We start from the raw sequence: 20,301 nt of genomic DNA, 5'->3' as shown, positions 1-20,301 counted from the left end.
TAAAGGGGAACTCCACCCATGTTACACATCAAAGTGTGTTTCCACCGCATGAGTGTAAAGAGATGTTCAAAGCCTTTGCAGCTGGTGTAAGTCTGACTAATAACCTTTAGGGTGATTTCCCTCCAGTCAGTGTAGCTCGGGGCTGAAGACTACAAGTTTGTTGCTGGCAGCTTGAGGCTACATTAGTTTTACTATTAGTAGAGAGATGCATTGTGGGTAATGCAGGCTCCAGCTTTGACATTTTTGATGTTGATCATTTTTGGTGGAGTTTTTTTTTTCAAGAGGAAAATAATATACAATTATAAAATCAAACTGACTACGTGATTTATTCATTTGTAATACCTTACGTTTCTGATAACCTTTCTAATTTCCTTTGGGGGCTCACAATCTTTTTAATCACTCTCTATGATTTGTATTTAATTACACAGAAATACATGTTAAATAGTGTGTTTTGTAACCTAAGGGAGAAAAATGTGTGTGTGTGTGTGTGTGTGTGTGTGTGTGTGTGTGTGTGTGTGTGTGTGTGTGTGTGTGTGTGTGTGTGTGTGTGTGTGTGTGTGTGTGTGTGTGTGTGTGTGTGTGTGTGTGTGTGTGTGTGTGTGTGTGTGTGTGTGTGTGTGTCAGCTACAATCAACTCAACATTTAATTAAAAAGGTACTGCTATGACATAATGTGATATTTGGGGTATGTCCTCTCTTACTATATAAAAAAAACATGTTAATACAATCCATTGAGGAGCAGTGTACTGTTTTTTAAGGAGAGAGAGACAGGCAGAGGGAGAAGCAGCCCTCTGTTCCTGACTGTCATCTGCGGTTGTCCTCACTGACCCTTAGCTCTGCTGTTGCTAAGTTGAGCTATACACTTTCCATCCCTCCACCAATATAGACAGATTGTCCCCCTTCCCCTCACAGCTGTGTGTGGCCTGAATGCTGGAAATAACCACCAGCCATGCAGATCAGCAGTCATGGCTGTTTTAACAGTGGCAAATGTTCAAATGTTGTTCTCCAGAGCCTCTGCCATCTAGAGAGAAAAAAAACATCAGAGAAAGACACAGGCTGAGCTTTAAAATGGAGACTTCTAAAGCAGAGACTTACAATATGCAGAGCAAAGAATAAACAGTTTTAAGTTGATCAAAAATCTAATCCGACCTATGTACTGTATGTCTGATACAATGGTAAAGGTGCAGCACTGCAAAAGCCTGGTTTACTTGGAAAAGAAAAACTGGACTTGAACAGACCTTTTTTTTTTTAAATCAGATTTTACAAATGCATACGGTAACCACTCTGCCACCATGTTGCTCCAATCCTTTGTTATTTTAACTAAATCAAGCAACAATTCCTCACTAAGACAGACAGACAGACAGACAGACAGACAGACAGACAGACAGACAGAGACAGAGACACACTCACACACATACACAGGCAGACAGACAGAAAGACAGACAGAAAGACAGAGACACACACACACACAGGCAGACAGACAGAAATACAGACACACACACACAAAAATGACAGCTGAACTCTAACACAATACCAAGCGCAGCAGCTTGAACACTTCCATCGCTGTAACTTGGTTTCCTCTTTATCTATAAAACACATCAACGTACTATTGTCAAGTCACTTTTTCTACTTTCTACTAAAGCATTCTGTCCACCTGCTCTTATTACAGACATGTCTTAGCTTCCAGCAGTGACCCCTTGACTTGCTTATGGATTCACCTCTAAATGGTCAAATGTTCCCTGTGTGCTTTTCATAAGAGGTGTAATATTAGTCAATTAAAAATGTTTGTATTGACCAAAATTACATTGAATATTTTCCCTTACTTAAGTCTATATTGAAACATATTAACCATTCATCTTAACCACGATTTGGAACAGTGACTCTCTACAAACTGGTCGGCCACTGTTCAGGACACATTTCAGTCTAAAAGAACCTACTGTACTGTGCTCCGAAAATACCCTTTTGAAAGAGTCACTTAATTTTCTTTAAAACAACCATCATGCCTTGAATAGAATCCAGGCTTCTAAGATAATATATCCTCCAAACATGAACAGAATGCATATTGACTGTGTGCAGGGAACCTCCATGATGGAAAAAACCTGTTTGTTTACTACAACATGTAATAAGAAACAACTGAAGAATGTTTTGTAAAATGGAATGAATAGAACTGATCATAGTGGAGGTTTTCCCAATAGATGCCTAAGTATACCTGTTTTCTAATGAACAAACATATCATAACATGCTTAATTGTATCCATTGATAGGATTGCATCCTACTGAATGGTTATTATTTTGTAGTATTCATTTCAAATTTAACGAAAGATTCACAAGCTTGCTGCATCCGGAGTTTTCATCCACATCTTGAGGCATACACTGTATGCAACCACTTGGTACCATGGGAACACAATTCAACTCTTTCATTTTTTTTCTTTTTCCCAAACTGGTGTTGCCCAGGTAGATTGACCTTTTCAAGATAACATTATTATCATAGATAGTATTTAAAATGATTATCTATCAATTTTCCAAGGCTTTTTGGAGCTTTTATATATATCCTTAAAAATGGCAAGGCAGGTAGACTTAGAATATTTGTCTCCTGGAAAAAAAAAATCTTTCAGCCTCATTCATTACAATCCCAAACTGGTCAAATGCCAGCTAGTCCTAGAATATGAGTACAAATGTGTTAAGACAATATTAAAAAAGAAAGGAGACAAAACAGACATTTTCTCTTTTTACAGTTTATTGTATACGTATATATATATACATATATATGAGTGTATATGTATGTATATATATAAAACTACAAAAGTAAGACTGTTTCAAAATTGATAGACAGCTGTCCATTATCTCATATACTATATGTATGTATATGCATGTATGTATATTATATACACACACACACATTCACATATATATTATCTACAGTCCACATTTGGATCCCGGTACAGTGATCAGCTGACAGGTGTGTCTCTCTGTGTTTGTGTTGTATTGCATAGAAAAAGGCACAGCTCTGAGGTCTGTGTAAAATACAGCCTTCAGTAGAGGGAATCGGCCTCGACTGGCGGTCGGTCTTTTTTCTCGTGGCCGACCGCGCACACGCACGCTCGGAAACAGCGCTTTAAAACAGATTCGGTAACAAACACTGATCGCAAAAAAAGTCTCAGGAGCTCGAATGTTGTTCATACTATGTACATTACTTTTGGCATTGAAGCGTCTACGACAGGCTTTGGAGTCTTGACATCTGAAACGGTTGGAGACGGGGGTTTTTTTTTTTTTTTTTTTTTTGAGTATTGCTGCATGAACTGTTTCGCCTTCAACTGGAAAAATGATGAACAACAAAAAATGAGTACAAAAGATGTAAAAAGTTGTGGCCGCCACCCCACAAACAAATCAATAAACAAAGCAACAAACAAACAGATAAACAAAGATAATATAAACTACCTATGTATGTATATATATATATATAAAAAAAATGGCTTCCACCCCATAATTCCACACTCAGATACATTCCTATCTGAAATACATTCCTACCGCACATTCTGTACACGCATTTACAATCCAAATGTTCACTTCACATCAAAAATAAATATATATTTACACAGAAAAAAAAGAAAAAAAAAGAAAAAAATATGAATAAATAACTTCATTGACCAAAAAAAAAAACAAAAAAAAAACAAGCACTCCAAAATTCAAACATAGTAAAAGAAACAAGACACAGTCGTCTACAAACAGTATTAGTTGGTGCTGTTGTCTGCTCGGCTCACACTCGGCTTTTGAATTCAGTTCATTAAAATGCGGTTCATTGCTATAGCTGAGGTCAAATGCATTCTGGGAAAACAAAATATCTTCCATTGGAACATGTTTTTAACATCACCCTACTCAATTGCTGTTGGCTAACACATTAAGGTGAGTCCCACTGGATTCCAGATTACACATTCTGTCCCAATAACAAACTACTATGTGTCCCACCAGCTGGGGATGACCTCTGCTAGAAATACCATTCACGTCCCATGTTGCACCCAAGCAAAGGCTGTGTGAAACTTAGACAAAATGTAGGCGATATGTATAACAAGGAGACAGAAGTTACAGTTGTGCATAATGTGTAAGGTGTCATTTGTAACAATGAACAATTATTATGAATAATGATGACCAATCTCTGCTCTATTCTTATAGCTCATTGTCCTGCTTTGCTAAAACAACTCCATAGGGCGATAACATATCATATGTTGTGTTCTGAGTACTTACTTATGTACTACGAGTGCAGCTTTTGAACATCAAACTGAGGACTTTTGCAATGTAGCCTCGAGGCAATCACAACACTTCACCACACAGCAAGTCTTGAAATGCAATGACGATGACTGTTGGAAAAAAAAATAAAGTTTTATAAGTATGCCATGGTGGATCTTTTTGCTTTAATTTGCTGACTCGTTGCTGTTATCTCTCTGAATATGGCATCGCTGCTAGACTATCCTTTGAGCTATGTGCAAATTGGGGCTAAATATATGTTCTACACACCATAGACAATCCATGCAAAAGCCTGCGAGTGTGTGTCTGTGTATCGGTTCATTCTAAATAAAGCTTTTTAGCCTTTTTTTTTTGTTGCCTTATATCCAAATCCCTTCCATACACACAGTGCCCAATTTTTTCAACAAAGAGCACCATTGATAACATATCAGAATTGTGAGTTGTAAAATGAAATGATCAAACATAACATCAAATGAATTACTTTGAACTAGATAGAATGGAACATTTGTGTAGAAAGGACTATTGTATATAATATAAAAGGCTGTAGCTGTAGTAGTAATTCTTATTCTTTTTTTTTAAACCGTGTGAGTGTGGTCTGCCTGTGCAGGGGGGCAGGGGGTGGGGGGGCATAATGTTTTGAAACAACTAACTCTTTTGTCTGGTTGCAGTTTCAGGTTACCATGGTGTTTTTCTTTTGTTGGTTTTTCCTTCTTCAGTGGAAATTCACATTGAAAGGAGTTAGGAGACGGACGTAGCCCTCTCCTGCTATGTCCTATTGGTTGACTACATCTGTGGATCACCGCGGGGTCTAGCCTATCAAAACTGTCCCGCACAATGTAAAGAGAAGTGAGCAGAACCACCAGATTTTGGCATATAAAAGCTCCTACTGCCAAAAACACAAATAAACCCTACTCTGTAAACTGATAATACTGAATGTGCTGCTGAAAAATGTGTCCGTCAATCATGTTTACTTCATTTTGTATCAACCCAAACCAATCCAAAAGTAAGGCATTTTGTACTTAAAACACCTTCAGTTATCTTGGGTGTGATTCTGGGAAAATCCTATGGAGTCTAATTTGTGCCACATTGGAGTTTCCCCCTGTAATCTCTTGATAGCTGTTTGGTCAGCCAAGTTGAATGTATCTTAGGGGCCTAAAGTGTCTGCTTTAGGGTTGGATTTTTTTCAGATCATCTATACATCCAACTGGTAGACAGGAGTGGATGGTGGAGCTGTGGTCGCTTCCTATGTAAACACAATGTCAAGCTCTCCTGTGGGTGTGTAGCTCATTTGAATTCTGCCTTAACTGATGCATGATAACAACCACCGAATGAACTGGGCTCATGTAAAACAGCATCCAGCACAGTTACATGTGCCAGCCAATAGATAAAGAGAAGAAAAATAAACCAAGATCTGAACCAAAATTCATACGCATGTGTACAGAACAGATGTCTCCTTCTAACCTAAAGAGTTGAACAAAACACCCAGGCCAAAGTATTTTTTTAGAGCAATTCATTCCCAAAGAGCGTTATTATATAGCCAAGCTAATACGTAAATGTAGCACACTGCTAAAACAATGTATTCCTCGTTAAAAACCTTTTCCATGCTCGCTTTACAATTTAAAAACAACATAGCCTCTGTAATAAGATAAAGATTAAATAATTATTATTTGATCAGGAGAAATGACCTTACTTAATAATAGTTGTAATACAATAAATTAAAAAAAAAACATTGAGGAGAGACCTCTCTAGGCTTTAGAACCTAAAAGAACTAGAAATATAAACAAATACTGTAAAAACAGGAATTGAATAAGTGGTCATTTTGAAAGGCACTCATCTGCTAAAAGCCATGAATTCAGTGTGTATGTGTGTGTGTGTGTGTGCGTGTGTGTGTGTGTGTGTGTGTGTGTGTGTGTGTGCGTGTGTGTGTGTGTGTGTGCGTGCGCGTCACTTGTATTTCTATACCTACGAGGAGTTAATGTCCTCACAAGAATAGAATGATTTCAAGAATCCTCCAGAATGAGGACAATTTGCACGTCTTATTTTTTCTCTATTTACAGTTACTTTTTACAGTTAAGGCTTAGGTTCAGGTTTGAAGATTAAAACTTGAATGAATCCTCACAAGTATAGAAATACAAACGTATGTGTGTCATTGTTTCCCGGTTTTCTTCATATCCATATTTGGAAAGGCAAGCACAGTGCATGCACAGTGTTGTGTAGTAGTAGTAGTTGTCATAGTAGTACTAATGGACATCACCAATCCATGTTTACAATTACCGACCTTTGAAGAGAGTAAAAAAAAAACATATAAACAACAAACAGGGAAACCCCAAAATCCCAAAAAAATGTATATTCCAGTCTGTTTGTCCGGAATAAAACTGTGTGTGTGTTTTCTAAAGGCGGAGTGGTCTCCGCTAGAGTCAAGAACCCACCAACACCTCCATGATGTGGTCCAGTTCTGTCAGATCCATCTTAAAAGGCTGATTGGCTGAAACCTGGGGGGCGGGGCCACTGTAGGGCGACGCCAGTGATTTGAGGAGGTCGTCTGCCGTCACCACCGTGGACAGTTTGGCCAGGCCTCCGCCCGCCGCCACGCCAGAGGCCGGCGTACACGGGTCAAAGTCATACATGGACGTGTCTATGTCGGCGAACAGGACGTCGTCCAGCGCCAAGTCTGAGAGAAACCCCGAGGGAGAGGAAGAGGAGGGAGGGGAGGGAGGAGAGGAGTCTACCAGGCCTCCAGGGGGCAGTGTGGGCAGAGTGTCCCTGCCTTCAGCTAGCAAGACGCTAGCCGCTGCCTCTGCTTTAGCTCCCCCCGTCCTGGAGTCTCTGGGGAAGCCCATGGTGGGTGCTGGGGACAGGGAGGGCTGGGTGAGTGGTGTGGGACCTGGGGAGGTAGTCACGGTCGTAGTATTAGCTGCTGCTGTCCTTGTTATGGCTGTGGGAGGACACAGCTCCATGTCACTGAGAGCTGAGGAGGACGAGGGAGGCGGGGCCGCCCTGGAGGAAGCCGGGCTCACCACCAGCGCCGAAGGTAAGGGAGGAGGCTGTGCTGGGGGAGGAGACAGAGGAGGGGTGGGCGGGCACGGGGCACAGAAGGCTGAATCTCCTCCGTCCTCCTCCAGTAAAGAGGCCGGAGTGAGGCAGGCCTCCAGAGGGTTGATGGGGCCGATGGGACAGGCCTGGGATGCCTGGCAGGTGGGAGGCACCATTGGGTGTGGAGAAGACGGTGGTGGTGGTGCTGTCAGGGGCATGACCAGTGCAGAAGGCTGGGACACAGACAGAACACCGAAGGAGGGCGGGGCCTCTCTGAAGCCCTCGTCCATGGGGTCTTCTGGAGGTGGGGATGGGGGGAAGAGCATGGGCCTGAGGGAGCCCTCCTGCTTCAGCTCCTCCTGGATGCGTCTCAGCATGTTGTTGATGAGGACGCGGCGCTCCAGGCTGGGCTCTCCCAGAGGCCGGGGGCTGTACAGCTTCATCAGGGAGATGTTGAAGATGGTCTGCCTCTGCAGGGTGTAGGACACCTTGGACAGGCCCTCTGGACACAGGCCTAGGCCCCCTCCCACCACCTCCAGCGTTTTGCCTTCCAGCCCCTCTTCATCCTGGTCCAGCTTCCGCTTCGCACCTTTACCGTACATGTATCTGGAAAACACAAACACACAGGCAGGGGACATCAATCAATGTGTAGCTTGACTTAGAAACCTTTGTACTGTATATAAAATATAAGCCATAACCCCCCCCCCACACACACACACACACACACACACACACACCCCCATAACATTTGGATATTCAGGAACTCAACATGAGATGACCACTGTCTTACTACATGTCACCTAAAAGACAGAGCGAGATACAGTATACACCAGGGAAGTGTGCATACTGAAGGCCAGCTGCTTGTGCTGATTCAAAAAGCTGCTTGAACACAACAAGCTTACTGCAACAGGGGATTTAAAAAGAAAACATGCGGAGCAGCTGCAATGGGAGCCGCACCACTGTGTACTGTAGCCCAGCACACTCACACAAACTGAGAAACACACACACACACACACACACACACACACACACACACACACACACACACAAACTCAGAAAGACACACAAACTAAGTTATGTAATAGTCCTGCTGCACAAGAGGATCATAGGCCAGTTTTAAAGCCCACCCCTTCTCCCCCCTCCCCCTCCTCCTGCCATATTAGAACAGCACATTGAGTTACTTCTACCACTTTCAGACAGCACGCGTGTCCCACCCCGACACATTGGCATGAGACAGCTGTCACCTCTTTGTGTGACTGTTAGCAGACACTCAGGTCTGCAGTGTAGTTCAAACACTTCACTGATAGAAGGGCAGAATAGCACTACACTAAATGAAATCATTCAGATAGAAGTTAAGCTTTAGTTTCACCAGTTGTGTCCGTCCACCTGCACGCTGTAGCAGTCGTGAGTGAAGAGATTCCCCTTTAGAATATGTGGTATTTTATTTTGTACTGAGTTTGGTGTAAGAACCTCAGACTAAGTTCTTCAACTCAAGTATGCATACTGTAATAGAGTTGATGTAGAGACCTGGCTTGGCATGGTCCATGTGCATAGGTGCCGTGAAGAAGAATTTTCATTTTATAAATCACAAAAATACCATGTACAGGTCTTAAAAATGCACATTTATTTCTGTTTTTTAAAAGAAAATGTATCATAAATCAGACAATTAACAACTTGTGAAAAAATCCTTCTGTAATAACCTTCAGAAACGTAGGAATGATTATGGAAACTTATGTTGATGTACGTAAGTGCTTTAGAAGTTGAGATTTTTGGTTCAGAGTATTATAAAAAATATATATAACTATTGTTGACATAATGGCTCTTAAAGATGGTTGTAAAGGAGACATATATCCAGACGCAAACAGAAAAGGTTTAGTTAAACACCTAGATGTAATATGTTGGACCTTTTTATTATGCTAGTATGAAAGAAGACATGTTATGGAAGCAAAATAGACAACATTTTTCAAATTGACCAGTGCTTGAAAAGAAGCTATGTTTCTGCCTGCTGTGTCTAGCCCTAAACGTCCCGATCATAATACAAATTCCATGGGTGGGAGCAAAGACAGTTGAGCAGAGCTGAGACAGACTCCTACCATGTTCACGAGGAGGGTGGTGAAGGAGGGTTGTCTCACACAAGTTGACCCCATACAGACGGCCCCTCGGAGCTGATAAATCCACAATGCACTCCTTAACTATAACATACTCCAATAGCTTTAATTAGCTAATAAACACTACCTGATGGTGTCATTATCGCTGCTACAGAGAAAGCAAGAAAGAGAGAAAGAAGGACAAGAAAGAGAGAAAGAAAGAACAGGCATCGCTGCAGTGTGTTTGACTCTAATCCAGGCTGACAGGCTCATGCAGCCAGCCGCTCTCTACACACACACACTGCGCATGCGTCTCCACACACACACACACACACACACACACACACACACACACAGGAAGTGTGAGCTGCAGGCCCAGTCACCATGGCGGGTTGGTTGCCATGACAAACAGAGTCAGCTGGGAATTCACCCAAAGAGATGACAAAGAATTGGATGGTGGGGGGGAGAGAGAGAAGGTGTGTGTGTGTGTGTGTGTGTGTGTGTGTGTGTGTGTGTGTGTGTGTGTGTGTGTGTGTGTGTGTGTGTGCGCGCACTGGGGGGGGCAGGAAGGAAGACTGGGAGGTGGAGGAAGTAAAGGAGTAGGGTGAGAGGAGACATGGTCTGCAAAAGGTGGGAGGGTGATGATGAGCCCTCTACCCTCCCTCCACTCAAACTGCTGCTGAGGTTGATCTTTTAATACAGGCGGAATAGCAGTCTGCATGCTAAGCTAAGTCAACCACCTCCTCCTGGCATTAGATCCATGGCTAATACAAGAAGTGTATACTGTATGTCTCTCAACCAACTTTCTATGGAAACAAGTCAGTTTAATCCCCAACATGTTAACCTAGTCCTCCAGTTATCTCCATCAGGCGCATTATAGCAAAACAATAGCTGCTAAACATGCTACTACCAGGCACAATCAACACTGTTAGCTATTTAGCCCAGAGACTCTGTACTTAAGTGTTACAGTGAGAGCCACCCGCAGACAATACAATAAATTAAGCCATATTGCATACCAAATCTACCTTAGCAAAAAAACAACAACTTGGTATTAGAGCCCTAATAATAAATCAGCAGATATTTGCAATAGTATCGTCCCCTAACAGTTAAGAAGAAATTGAAGGGCAGACTGCCAGTGTTGTGTTGAAGATGCTTTAGAAACAGGGATGCCCTTACATACATTGTCCACCAGAGAGAGCTGACACGTTGATTTTATAATCTGTAAAATGTCCTGATAGGTAAGTAACACACCTTTTGAAACACGCATGTAATTAATTATTAAATATATGTGTATTTAAGGAAATAAACAAACTTTTATTCAAAACATGTTACATTTTAAATATTTTGTGTAGCTCTCTCTCTCTCTCTCTCTCTCTCTCTCTCTCTCGCTCTCCATAACAGTACTTTAGCAACTTTCTCAATTGGAAGAATGGAAGGATACAGTTCCCTTTTGAGCTATCCCTGGCTAATCAGAGTTTTTGTCGACATTCTTTTTCACATGGCCTTGCGATGGCCTGTAGGACATGTGAGAGTCCTTGGCCCCCGGACACTTCTTTTGTAATGGTCAGTCCTCTTGGTCAGGAACAAGACGGCTAACTGTGATGGCTCCAGCTAAGCGCAAAATATTTTGGAGTGTGTGGGACCCAATTGAAAAACAAGGCTGATTGGAAGATATCCTAATACTCACAGAAATGCTTGGATTGGGGGGCGTCATTAGCTCAGTTGGTAGGGCGTCCCCCCCCCCCCATGGGCCTCGGCCAGCAGCGTACCCGGGTTCGATTCCAGCCCGCGGTCGTTCTCTGCATGTCACTCCCCTCTCTCTGCCCCATTTCAACTCTGTCGCTACACTATCAATAAAGCATAAAAATACCAAAAAAATATCTTAAATTTTTTTTTAAAATGCTTGGATCAAACAGACTTGGGTTACTTGGTGTGTTTCTTACTATGAGTTGAGCAGTGGACACTAGAATTTAGAGCATGGCGTTTAGGACATGGATGTAGGGTGCATGTCTGAATTAGCATATCCTGACACTAGTTCTATTTAAACTGCATTGTTGACGAGTAATAGACTGGGTGCCATTAAGATCTAAAAGCCAGATTCTAACATGTAGATGTTTAGTAACTCCTACAAGTCCTCTACTATGTCTGTATGTCTGTAGCTTGTGCATTCACTGCACAGCTGCCTTGTGGAGTTTCCAGTGAAAATGGCGAATCAGTGAGTGTCAGTGAGAGACTGAAAACAGAGAGAGAGTTTCAAAGCAGTTTGCGGTTGTGAGTGTGTTTGAGAGCCCGAGCAGCTGCGCATGTCTGACTCACTGACTCATGGCACACACACACACACTCTCACACGCACGCACACACACACACACACACACACACACACACACACAGTGCAGGGCTGACATACCAGCGGTGCCCCACCCCTTACATTCCACTTCATTATCCTCCTCTACCCTGCTCCTTCTCCTCCTCTCGTCTTCAGTCACTCTTTCACCTTTTTTTTCCATCTTTCGTTTCCATCCCCCCTCCTCTACCCCCCCCCCCCCCCCACACACACACACACACACACACACACTCCTCCTTCCACTGTCTGTCAAAGTTCACAGGCCCAGAACCATCCTACAGCCTCTTATGAGCCTATCTGGATATCAACACACACATAGAATAATAAAAAAAAACATATCATAAATGAGTCAAGGAGATCTGAGAGCTGCACTCCAAAATGGAGCCATTCAAGGTCACCGTGACTTCAAAAGTGCCACTGTGTTAACTGTCCTACGCAATGAACTGTCTTTCAACAAAAAAAAAACAACCTTTTCCAAAATATTTTCCATGAGCTAAATATAGCCGAAGGTCTCTACTTGAGACCTTCGGCAACAGACACAGAAGCAACCAGCTGCTGTGACTACAATGTGACCAACACAGCCTCTGAAGGTCACTGCTAGGAGTCAGACTTCTGGACTGAAGATCCAAATAGACCTTTTTCTTTCAATAATCACTACTTTTACATTGGAAGTGTCAACATATGATGAGTATTCAGTGTGCATGAAGACTTGTATACAGTACAAGTGGTCCTAACAGCACAGGTTATTAGTATTTGTGTTAATGCCCTTCTTTGAAATGGAATCAAATGGTTGTATAAGGAATCTTCAGGTTCATGGCCTCCAACAGTGACATCACTTTCAAAACAGGTGTGATACCAAACTGCAGGTAGATGGGTAACTATTGTCATTCAGCTGTACATGAAAAATGCAAGTTCTAACACAATTTTATTTCATGGCACACGATATAGAAGTAGAATAAATAGAGTAAATAGTCATGAAGTAAAAATGTAAGTAAATGTAAGCACAGACACATCTTATGAAATATCGGTTCCACTTTAAAAGTTTGAGATGAGAATCCATTTCTTAATGGTTGTTTCCAGCAAGGTGATCTAATCTATGAAAGTAATGTCAGGTCAAATGTGCTTCATTCTCAAAATAAACCCTTCTCTGATCTCCCATGTCCAAAGACATTTTCCACGTCAACTGTCTGATACACCAAGCGCACACCGCTCAGCCCCTAATGAGACCAACAGCAAACAGCAGTCAAATCTGAAATGTGATCCAAAAAGAAAGGCCCTGTGCCGTTAGCCAAGTGGGATTTTAGAAAGAAAAAGAAATACAGTATAGGCTATTATATATATATATACAATACAGTATATGAATAGTATAAAGCATAGACACACAAAGACTGTGCAGTGAGTTTAATCATGTATGAATAAATGATTCGTCTCATCACAAAATGAAGGTTTAAAACATAAAAACTGGAGTGATTTATTACAACATGTGGGCCTATAGCACGATATTGTTCCAGGGCCTGACTGTAGTGAGTGTGTGTGCATGTGTGTGTGTGTGCATGTGCGCGTGCATTTGTCTGTGCATGTGTGCATACGCGTGCGTGTGTGTTTGTGTGCCTGTGTTGTGCGGTATAGTCGTGCAGTGCTAGTGGATGGAACTCTGCAGTGATATTATGATCCTGTAACCGGATACGCTGGTTTTCCATGCCTGGGCTGCACATCCATCCACCCCTCCCCCTCACCTCCACATCGGCCTATTTCAGCTTCTCAAAGTGTGGACACACACACACACACGAGCTGCACTGCACTCCACTACACTGCTGCAGCCAGGTAGATGAATGTGGCGCTGCCGTGTTGTGTGTGTGTGTGCTGTGTTGTATGAGACAGATTCATCTTGGCATTGGCTGGTGCACCAAGGCATACAGTAAGGGATACAGTGTGGCACGCATGCAGCAGGTCCCACTAATGACTCTGCCTCCGCTGTTCCTCCACCCTGTAATGCATCCAGCACTGCACATGAGGACAACTCAACTACTCACTCACACAGACACACACAAACACAGACACTCACACTCCCCCACACATGCAAGCATGCACACACACACACACACACACACACATGCACGCACGGACAACTAGTAAACACATTCCAGGACTCAATCCAGAGGAAGAGATAGTACATTGTAGTTCTGGCCTGACAAGACCTACTACGCTCAACAGCAGCTATGCTTCCTCCACACACACACACACACACACACACACACACACACACACACACACACACACACACACACACACACACACACACACACACACACACACACACACACACACACACACACACACACACACACACACACACACACACACACACACACACACACACACAACTTGAGGTTCAGTTACACCATGACGAGAGCCACTACTACCGTTTGTACTGCTGCTGTTACTACTACAGTGCTGTCTACATATATCCTAAATCCTTATTCAGGTTCATACTCAAGAATCCTCTGCCGATACCCTAGATCAGAAAAAAATTAACTGAGTTTTTTTAAATTCCACAACAGCTGATCTCAAACCAGCCAACTAGTGAAAGCCTGAACTGTGGACTGACACCATTAAACTCTTTAATATGTGCATCATTATGCAAATCAGGGTTCAGTTCTCACATGAAATGCTGATGTGAGCTTTGGTCATGGTGGTGGATGAAGGTCAGTTACATGTCAAGGGTCATTTGATTTGTTGGTTTTTTTTCGTCCCAATTTTCCAGCTAACTTTTTAATGTTACAATATCATCCATATGAACTATATTATGGCTTATTATACTGGTATTACAGGTATGAATAGTCAAAATAATGTAGGAATGAACTGAAAGCCTGTAAACCTATAGTTGATGGTATAACTCATTTAAAAAAAGGCCTTTATTTTGAAATTGCTGAAAAATGTGGGAGAATGGAAGTTAGAGAGGTAGAGATGTTGATTCATGCAGTGGGTAACAGTGTACACGAACGTGTGTGTGTGTGCGCGCTCCTTGGTCTGTGTGCGCACGTGTGTCTGTGCGCGCTCGTGTGTGTGTGTGTGTTTGCGCGCTCGTGTGTGTGTGCGTGTGTTCGTGCATGTGTGTGTGTTCCCCCCCCCCCCCCCTTCATAGTGATCAGAAATGCTCACATGACAGAGCGGTCAGCTGGGCTTCAGACAGGGAATTCACTATGGTACTCTTACGTAATGACGGACCTGGTTACAAAACACTCCGGCTCCTACTGCGCAACATGCCGCATCCTATTAATACAGGCTGCACGGGAGTGTGAGGGCCGGGCATGGAGACCTGGGGTTATATTCTAAACCACTAAGACCCATGACGTAGGGCTGAAAGGGGGGCTTCTTGAACTCTGAACGTGCCCTTGTCTTGGTAACTGTATGTGCATTTGTTAGTTGATTTCTTGAACCAAATGAATGGCTTTCTCAAGTTGATTTAGAGTATTTCAATTGCAAGGTTACGGTGTGTGAAGACAACAGTATAATAGTGACATTCAGTGTAAAGGAGAGAAAGGAGTGCAAAGGTCAGGGATACAACATACAGCAGCACACACAGTAACTGACTCTGTCTGGAGCAATGTTATAGAAATACCTGTCAGTAGAAAGGAATACAGCAATACAATCTACAGCAAGAAAATGACTCAAAATAGTGTCATCATTAAAAGGTAGGATTCATAACAGGGCGGTTTGGTTTGCTGGCTGTCACTGTCAGAAAATACATGAAGCAAACTTCAGCACAGCCAGTCCATTGATTGAACACTATGCGTCAACACATGAGACCTATAACAAGTGCCATGTTGTACCTGAAGGCCTCATTCTTTGGGATTAAAGCAACCATGTGAGATAAAAAAAAGGGACAATCCACTGTTTTACAATAAAGTTATCAAGTTGACATCACATATTATCTGGCGTCCACAGAAGTGTCCAGTAAGTCACAATGACACACACATCATCATCATGCACAATCAGTCTGTGTCATTCCTGTATTCATAAACAAACTCTCTCTCTCTCACACACACACACACACACACACACACACACACACACACACACACACACACACACACACACACACACACACACACACACACACACACACACACACACACACACACACACACACACACACACACACACACACACACACAGAGAGAGAGTCTATAAATAAAAAGCAAGAAGAAGAGAGCAGATTTAGGTCAGCAGACGTGTCTACATGCTGTTGAGCGCTCCACTCTTTCCCACTGAGCCTCTCTGAGAGAAAACACAGCTTGACACTTCTTCACAGTCACAAAGCCTCAGAAAAATGCAGAAATCAACAGAACATATGTCTGTTCACTGTGTGTGTGTGTATGTGTGTATGGTAGTACCCACCTTATTACTGCAGTATGGGCCTTATTGCCAAAGTGCAGCCCACCTTGTTAGAGCAGCACCGGCTCTAGTGCTGAAAGCCTCATTATATTGTACTGTGGGCAGCACCTTGTATAAGGTTTATTAGAAGTGAAATCCATGTGAATGCATCACAAACCCTAGAACTAGCCTTATTCCCCCGCACTGTGAGAATGACTATTATTACTTATAGCATTCAGCTGATAAAAGGTATGCCATATAGACTAGCCTGCTACATCCATCCCTCATAGTGTATAGCCCATACAGCAGGACTGGTGTATTACTCTAAATTCAAGCCTAAGAAGTGCTCACATCTCCCATGTTGTCCAATGGATTTTCACATCATAGGCTTCTCCTAAAATTCCCGTGAAGATGTGTGTTCAAGATGATTTTGTTAATGCCTTTTAGATCCGCCCCAAAAATTCCTCCAAGCGACATATTGATGCATTAAGTTTCAATGTAGCCCCTTTTTACACTGCCCGTGATAGCCGGGGGAATGTTGGAGCTTTTTTTCCCCGCCTTGCCCTGCTGCTGTGTACATGGGACGGACACAGAAAGGCATTACTAGATCGTTCAGAAGCAACACATTTGGAGACGAAGAAAGAAAAAAGTCAAAAAGTTTTGAAAAAGTGATATGTTATTATGGGTATAAGTCACACACCACCTCTTTCATTCAGGGATGCGGAACGCTGCAATGTAAACACACACACACACTGTCCCGCCAATATGTGGGGCTTTGCTTGGTCCAGACCAAAGCAGGCATTTTGGACGATTGTCGTTGGCTTTCGCTCTGTAAAAAGGAGGCTATAACCGCAGTAGATATTCAGGGGGACTACTGGCCTGGGTACTGAAAAATAAAAAAAGGTATAAATATTTGGCATTAAACTTCGGAGAGGAACTTCAACCATTGTCATTTCGCTTATAGGAAATGTTCAACTAAATGAAACAGTGACTTATAATAGTATTTTTATATATATTCTGTATTCTATATTCAGAAGTCTGGGGGCTTCCTCAGGTCTGCACAAAAAAAATATCAAGGCATCCCTCTGTGTGGCTACCTGTCTATCTATCTCCAGTATCTAAGGCTGTTGTATAACTCTGCACCTCAGACATGGTTGCATGTGGTCTGACTTGACAGGATATTGTGGCTGCTCTCATCCAGACAGGTGAGAAGAACCTCTGAGGTAAAGCTACATGATGCAAGCGTGTGGGCCACACAGAGAAGCAGAGGATGACCTGCTGCTGTCACTGTTAGCATGGACACTGCTGCGGTGCTATTACAAAACAGACCAGGGCCCTTAACCTCACCTCACCACAACAACCACACACAGCTACTGACACAGTCCCACACACTGGCCACTACAGAGCTTCACAATAAACACTGCAACAAAAAACACATTGCATGACTTCACAGCACGTTTTTTTCAGGTGTTCAAGAACACAGTTCACACAAGCAGTCAATAAAGACAACTTTAAATGGACAGTAGCAGCCTACATACAATGATTGCATAATAAGGCTTCAGTGTAGCCCAGAGGCTATGAAGTCCCTCTTTCATGTGTGCTGCTGTTAACAACATGTGTTCAACTAGAGTAGACTATAAACTAACCCAAGTCATTTTATTCGGCCCCACATAGGCCTACATTGTCAATAAATGCTGTGCTGTGCCTGTTTACATGTAAAAGTATTAATACATGTAGGTCATTTTAGGTAGGCCTAATTTGGAATAGCCTATGACTTTATAAAGAATTAGAAAAAAACTAGGCTAACGTAGGCTATGAATTGAACTTGAGTTATTCGTTGTAGCAGCATGAGGCGATGGGTGAGTGTAAACACTCAATGTGTTAAAGGGCGAAAAAAGTTTATCAGGCAAGACTTTCCTCCGTGGTGATAAACTGTAAAGTTGCGGCCGTCTGCCTCGGCTCTGTAAACTACACTGACATTAGTTTTGGACGCATATCAATAGAGGCTCACTGGAAGTATGGCGGGGACAGTTATTGACAGATAATGTAGCCTAATAGAAAAAACTTTTTTTCAACCACAGCTCACTAACCCCTCAGCGCTATAATGAAACACCAGCCCGTCAACGCGTCTATTATTCATTGGAAATAGGTTACAACACCGCCTTCAACCTAATGTGTTTTCTCGAGCGAGTTTGACTCCACGAAAGACAGAAAAGCCGTGTCTTACCGCGTCCAGGTCCGCCGGAATTTGGAAGAGAAACATGGGAAGGTATTTAAACAGTCCTCTCCGGCGACAGAAGAACAAGCCGTCCTCGCTCGCCCGAGACTCTTTCACACAATGGCGCTGATAGGAGGAGAAAACTGCCTCCGCTCACAGGAACGCCGCTGCCTTCACGAGCTGTCGGACACACTCGCTGAGGTAAAAGCTGCACGTGCGTTAATGCAGGCTATAAGCGCCATCCGTGTGTCATTCGAAGCAAAACAATGTAATATAATGAGACATGAGTTGGTCAGTGTGACCTCCAATATATACACAGGAAAAACCATTGTTCGATTCAGTTTTTATAATTATTTAAAAATAGGCCTATGTCAACTTTTGCTTGGCACATGCTTAATTAATGAGTAAGACAGGCTAATGTAGAGCTGAGTTGTGGCCTAATAGATGTGTATTAATAAGATATTACACTTACAACCTACACTTGAGTTGTTGAACATTTGCATAACAAACACTTGCGCTGAACAGGTCTTTATTAGTGTAACAACGGCATAATTACAATCAAGATATAGCCTAGTATTAGTGACAGAATCCATTTTGTTAATATCGTTAAGTTTCCGAGGGGCGCTTGAAGGCAGCAGGAGAAACTGAAACCGAGCAGCTGCCCCAAGAAGTGGCGTCGTCAACTTTGCTCCGCCCACACACACACTCACACACACACACACACACACACACACACACACACACACACACACGCACACCATAGACCAGGCGCGCGCGCACACACACAGGCACACCATAGACTGTATAAAACAGGCGCGCGCGCACACACACACACACACCCAGTGTATTCCTCCCTCTCCCTCTCAGTATGAAGTTAATTAAACATTAACGTCATTTTGAAACTGTAAAGTGAAAGCAGTGTTCACGTTTACAGCTGTGTGAAGACCTCGGAAAGCCTACACTACCAATAGTCTTAATTATTCTAATTGTCCAATATCGTACCAGTTTAATTTTCTCCTGGTTTTGTGCTTTTTACCCCTTGAATGTTTCACTTGAAATCATTGGTTTATTGATCTATTGACAGGATAATGGTAAGTGGTGAAAGAAATGAGCAGTGGGTTGACTGTGGTGTTTGGCTGGTCACTGATACCCGTCCATACCCGGCAGCAGATGGCAGAGGGAACGTGTCCAGTAAACTCAAACAAAACCCAGCCAGAGTCTGCTCCGTGCAGACAAAAACACCAGTTGAGCATGTTTTTGGGGGGCATAAAATGGGCATCTAAGAACCGTTTGTGGCCCTGATGCCCCCTGCTGCACACTCACCCAGTTTTGCACACTGATAGGCCTACACTAATAGCATGCACAACGTTTGTTTTGTTCTGTTTTTTTTTTCAGACAGGCTTTGAATGACCTGCTGTCACTAGTATTTCCATGTACTAACCATTTCACTTCTTGTCCACCCAAAAGTGCACACAATGTAGGTTCTTCTGGGCACCTTTCAAGTTTCATCATGGAAGGAACAATACGTTTAAAAGCTGTATTTTCCCCATTGACTCCTGTCTCATCACCGTAACTGTAAACCATTTCTCTTTTGTGTGTAGCAGTTTATTTCTTTTGGCACTCTGTTCTCTCAAAAGGTCGGCACTGTCAACAACTGTCCACATTGCAAATTTACTGGTCAAAGGTCTCAAAAAAAAACTTGCATCAGCAGTATGATCGGGATGAGATTGTTATTATTATTTTATTTTTAATAAAAGATTAAGCTGACTCAGCTCAATCAGTGCATACTTATAGAAAAGAGTTGGTATGACAATAAAAAGGCTATCCCTTCCCGTTATATCCTGTTACTCTTGGCTCATGTGTATCAGTATTATGCAAACAGTTAAGCCTGAATGTAACCTCAGCCCGAGCATGGGGCTAACATGTGGGTTAGCCGGGGTTAGCTCTGTGTTGTATACTGTATGTGTGTATTAGCTTGTGTGTTGAATGGAGATCTGGTTTT

The 20,301-nt window shown here is 42.6% G+C and overlaps 1 protein-coding gene across 1 annotated transcript; it reads right to left on the bottom strand.

Annotated features, from left to right (window-relative positions):
• Window positions 1-4,913: 4,913 nt before the first annotated feature.
• On the bottom strand, window positions 4,914-18,378 carry sertad2b (SERTA domain containing 2b). The gene is made up of 2 exons (XM_080036303.1): window positions 18,309-18,378; window positions 4,914-7,879 (listed from the first exon to the last, which is right to left on the bottom strand). Exon 2 carries the CDS (start codon window positions 7,873-7,875, stop codon window positions 6,658-6,660), a length of 1,218 nt encoding a protein of 405 aa, XP_079892429.1. The 5' UTR covers window positions 7,876-7,879; window positions 18,309-18,378; the 3' UTR covers window positions 4,914-6,657.
• Window positions 18,379-20,301: the final 1,923 nt, after the last annotated feature.

This window comes from Ammodytes marinus (assembly GCF_949987685.1).
Source record: "Ammodytes marinus genome assembly, chromosome: 11".
Lineage (NCBI taxonomy): Eukaryota > Metazoa > Chordata > Actinopteri > Uranoscopiformes > Ammodytidae > Ammodytes > Ammodytes marinus.
This window is presented reverse-complemented; position numbering and strand designations above follow the sequence as displayed.

Coding starts and splice junctions, on each gene's coding strand:
- sertad2b (XM_080036303.1), bottom strand. CDS start 7,875: ATGTACGGTAAAGGTGCGAAGCGGAAGCTGGACCAGGATGAAGAGGGG.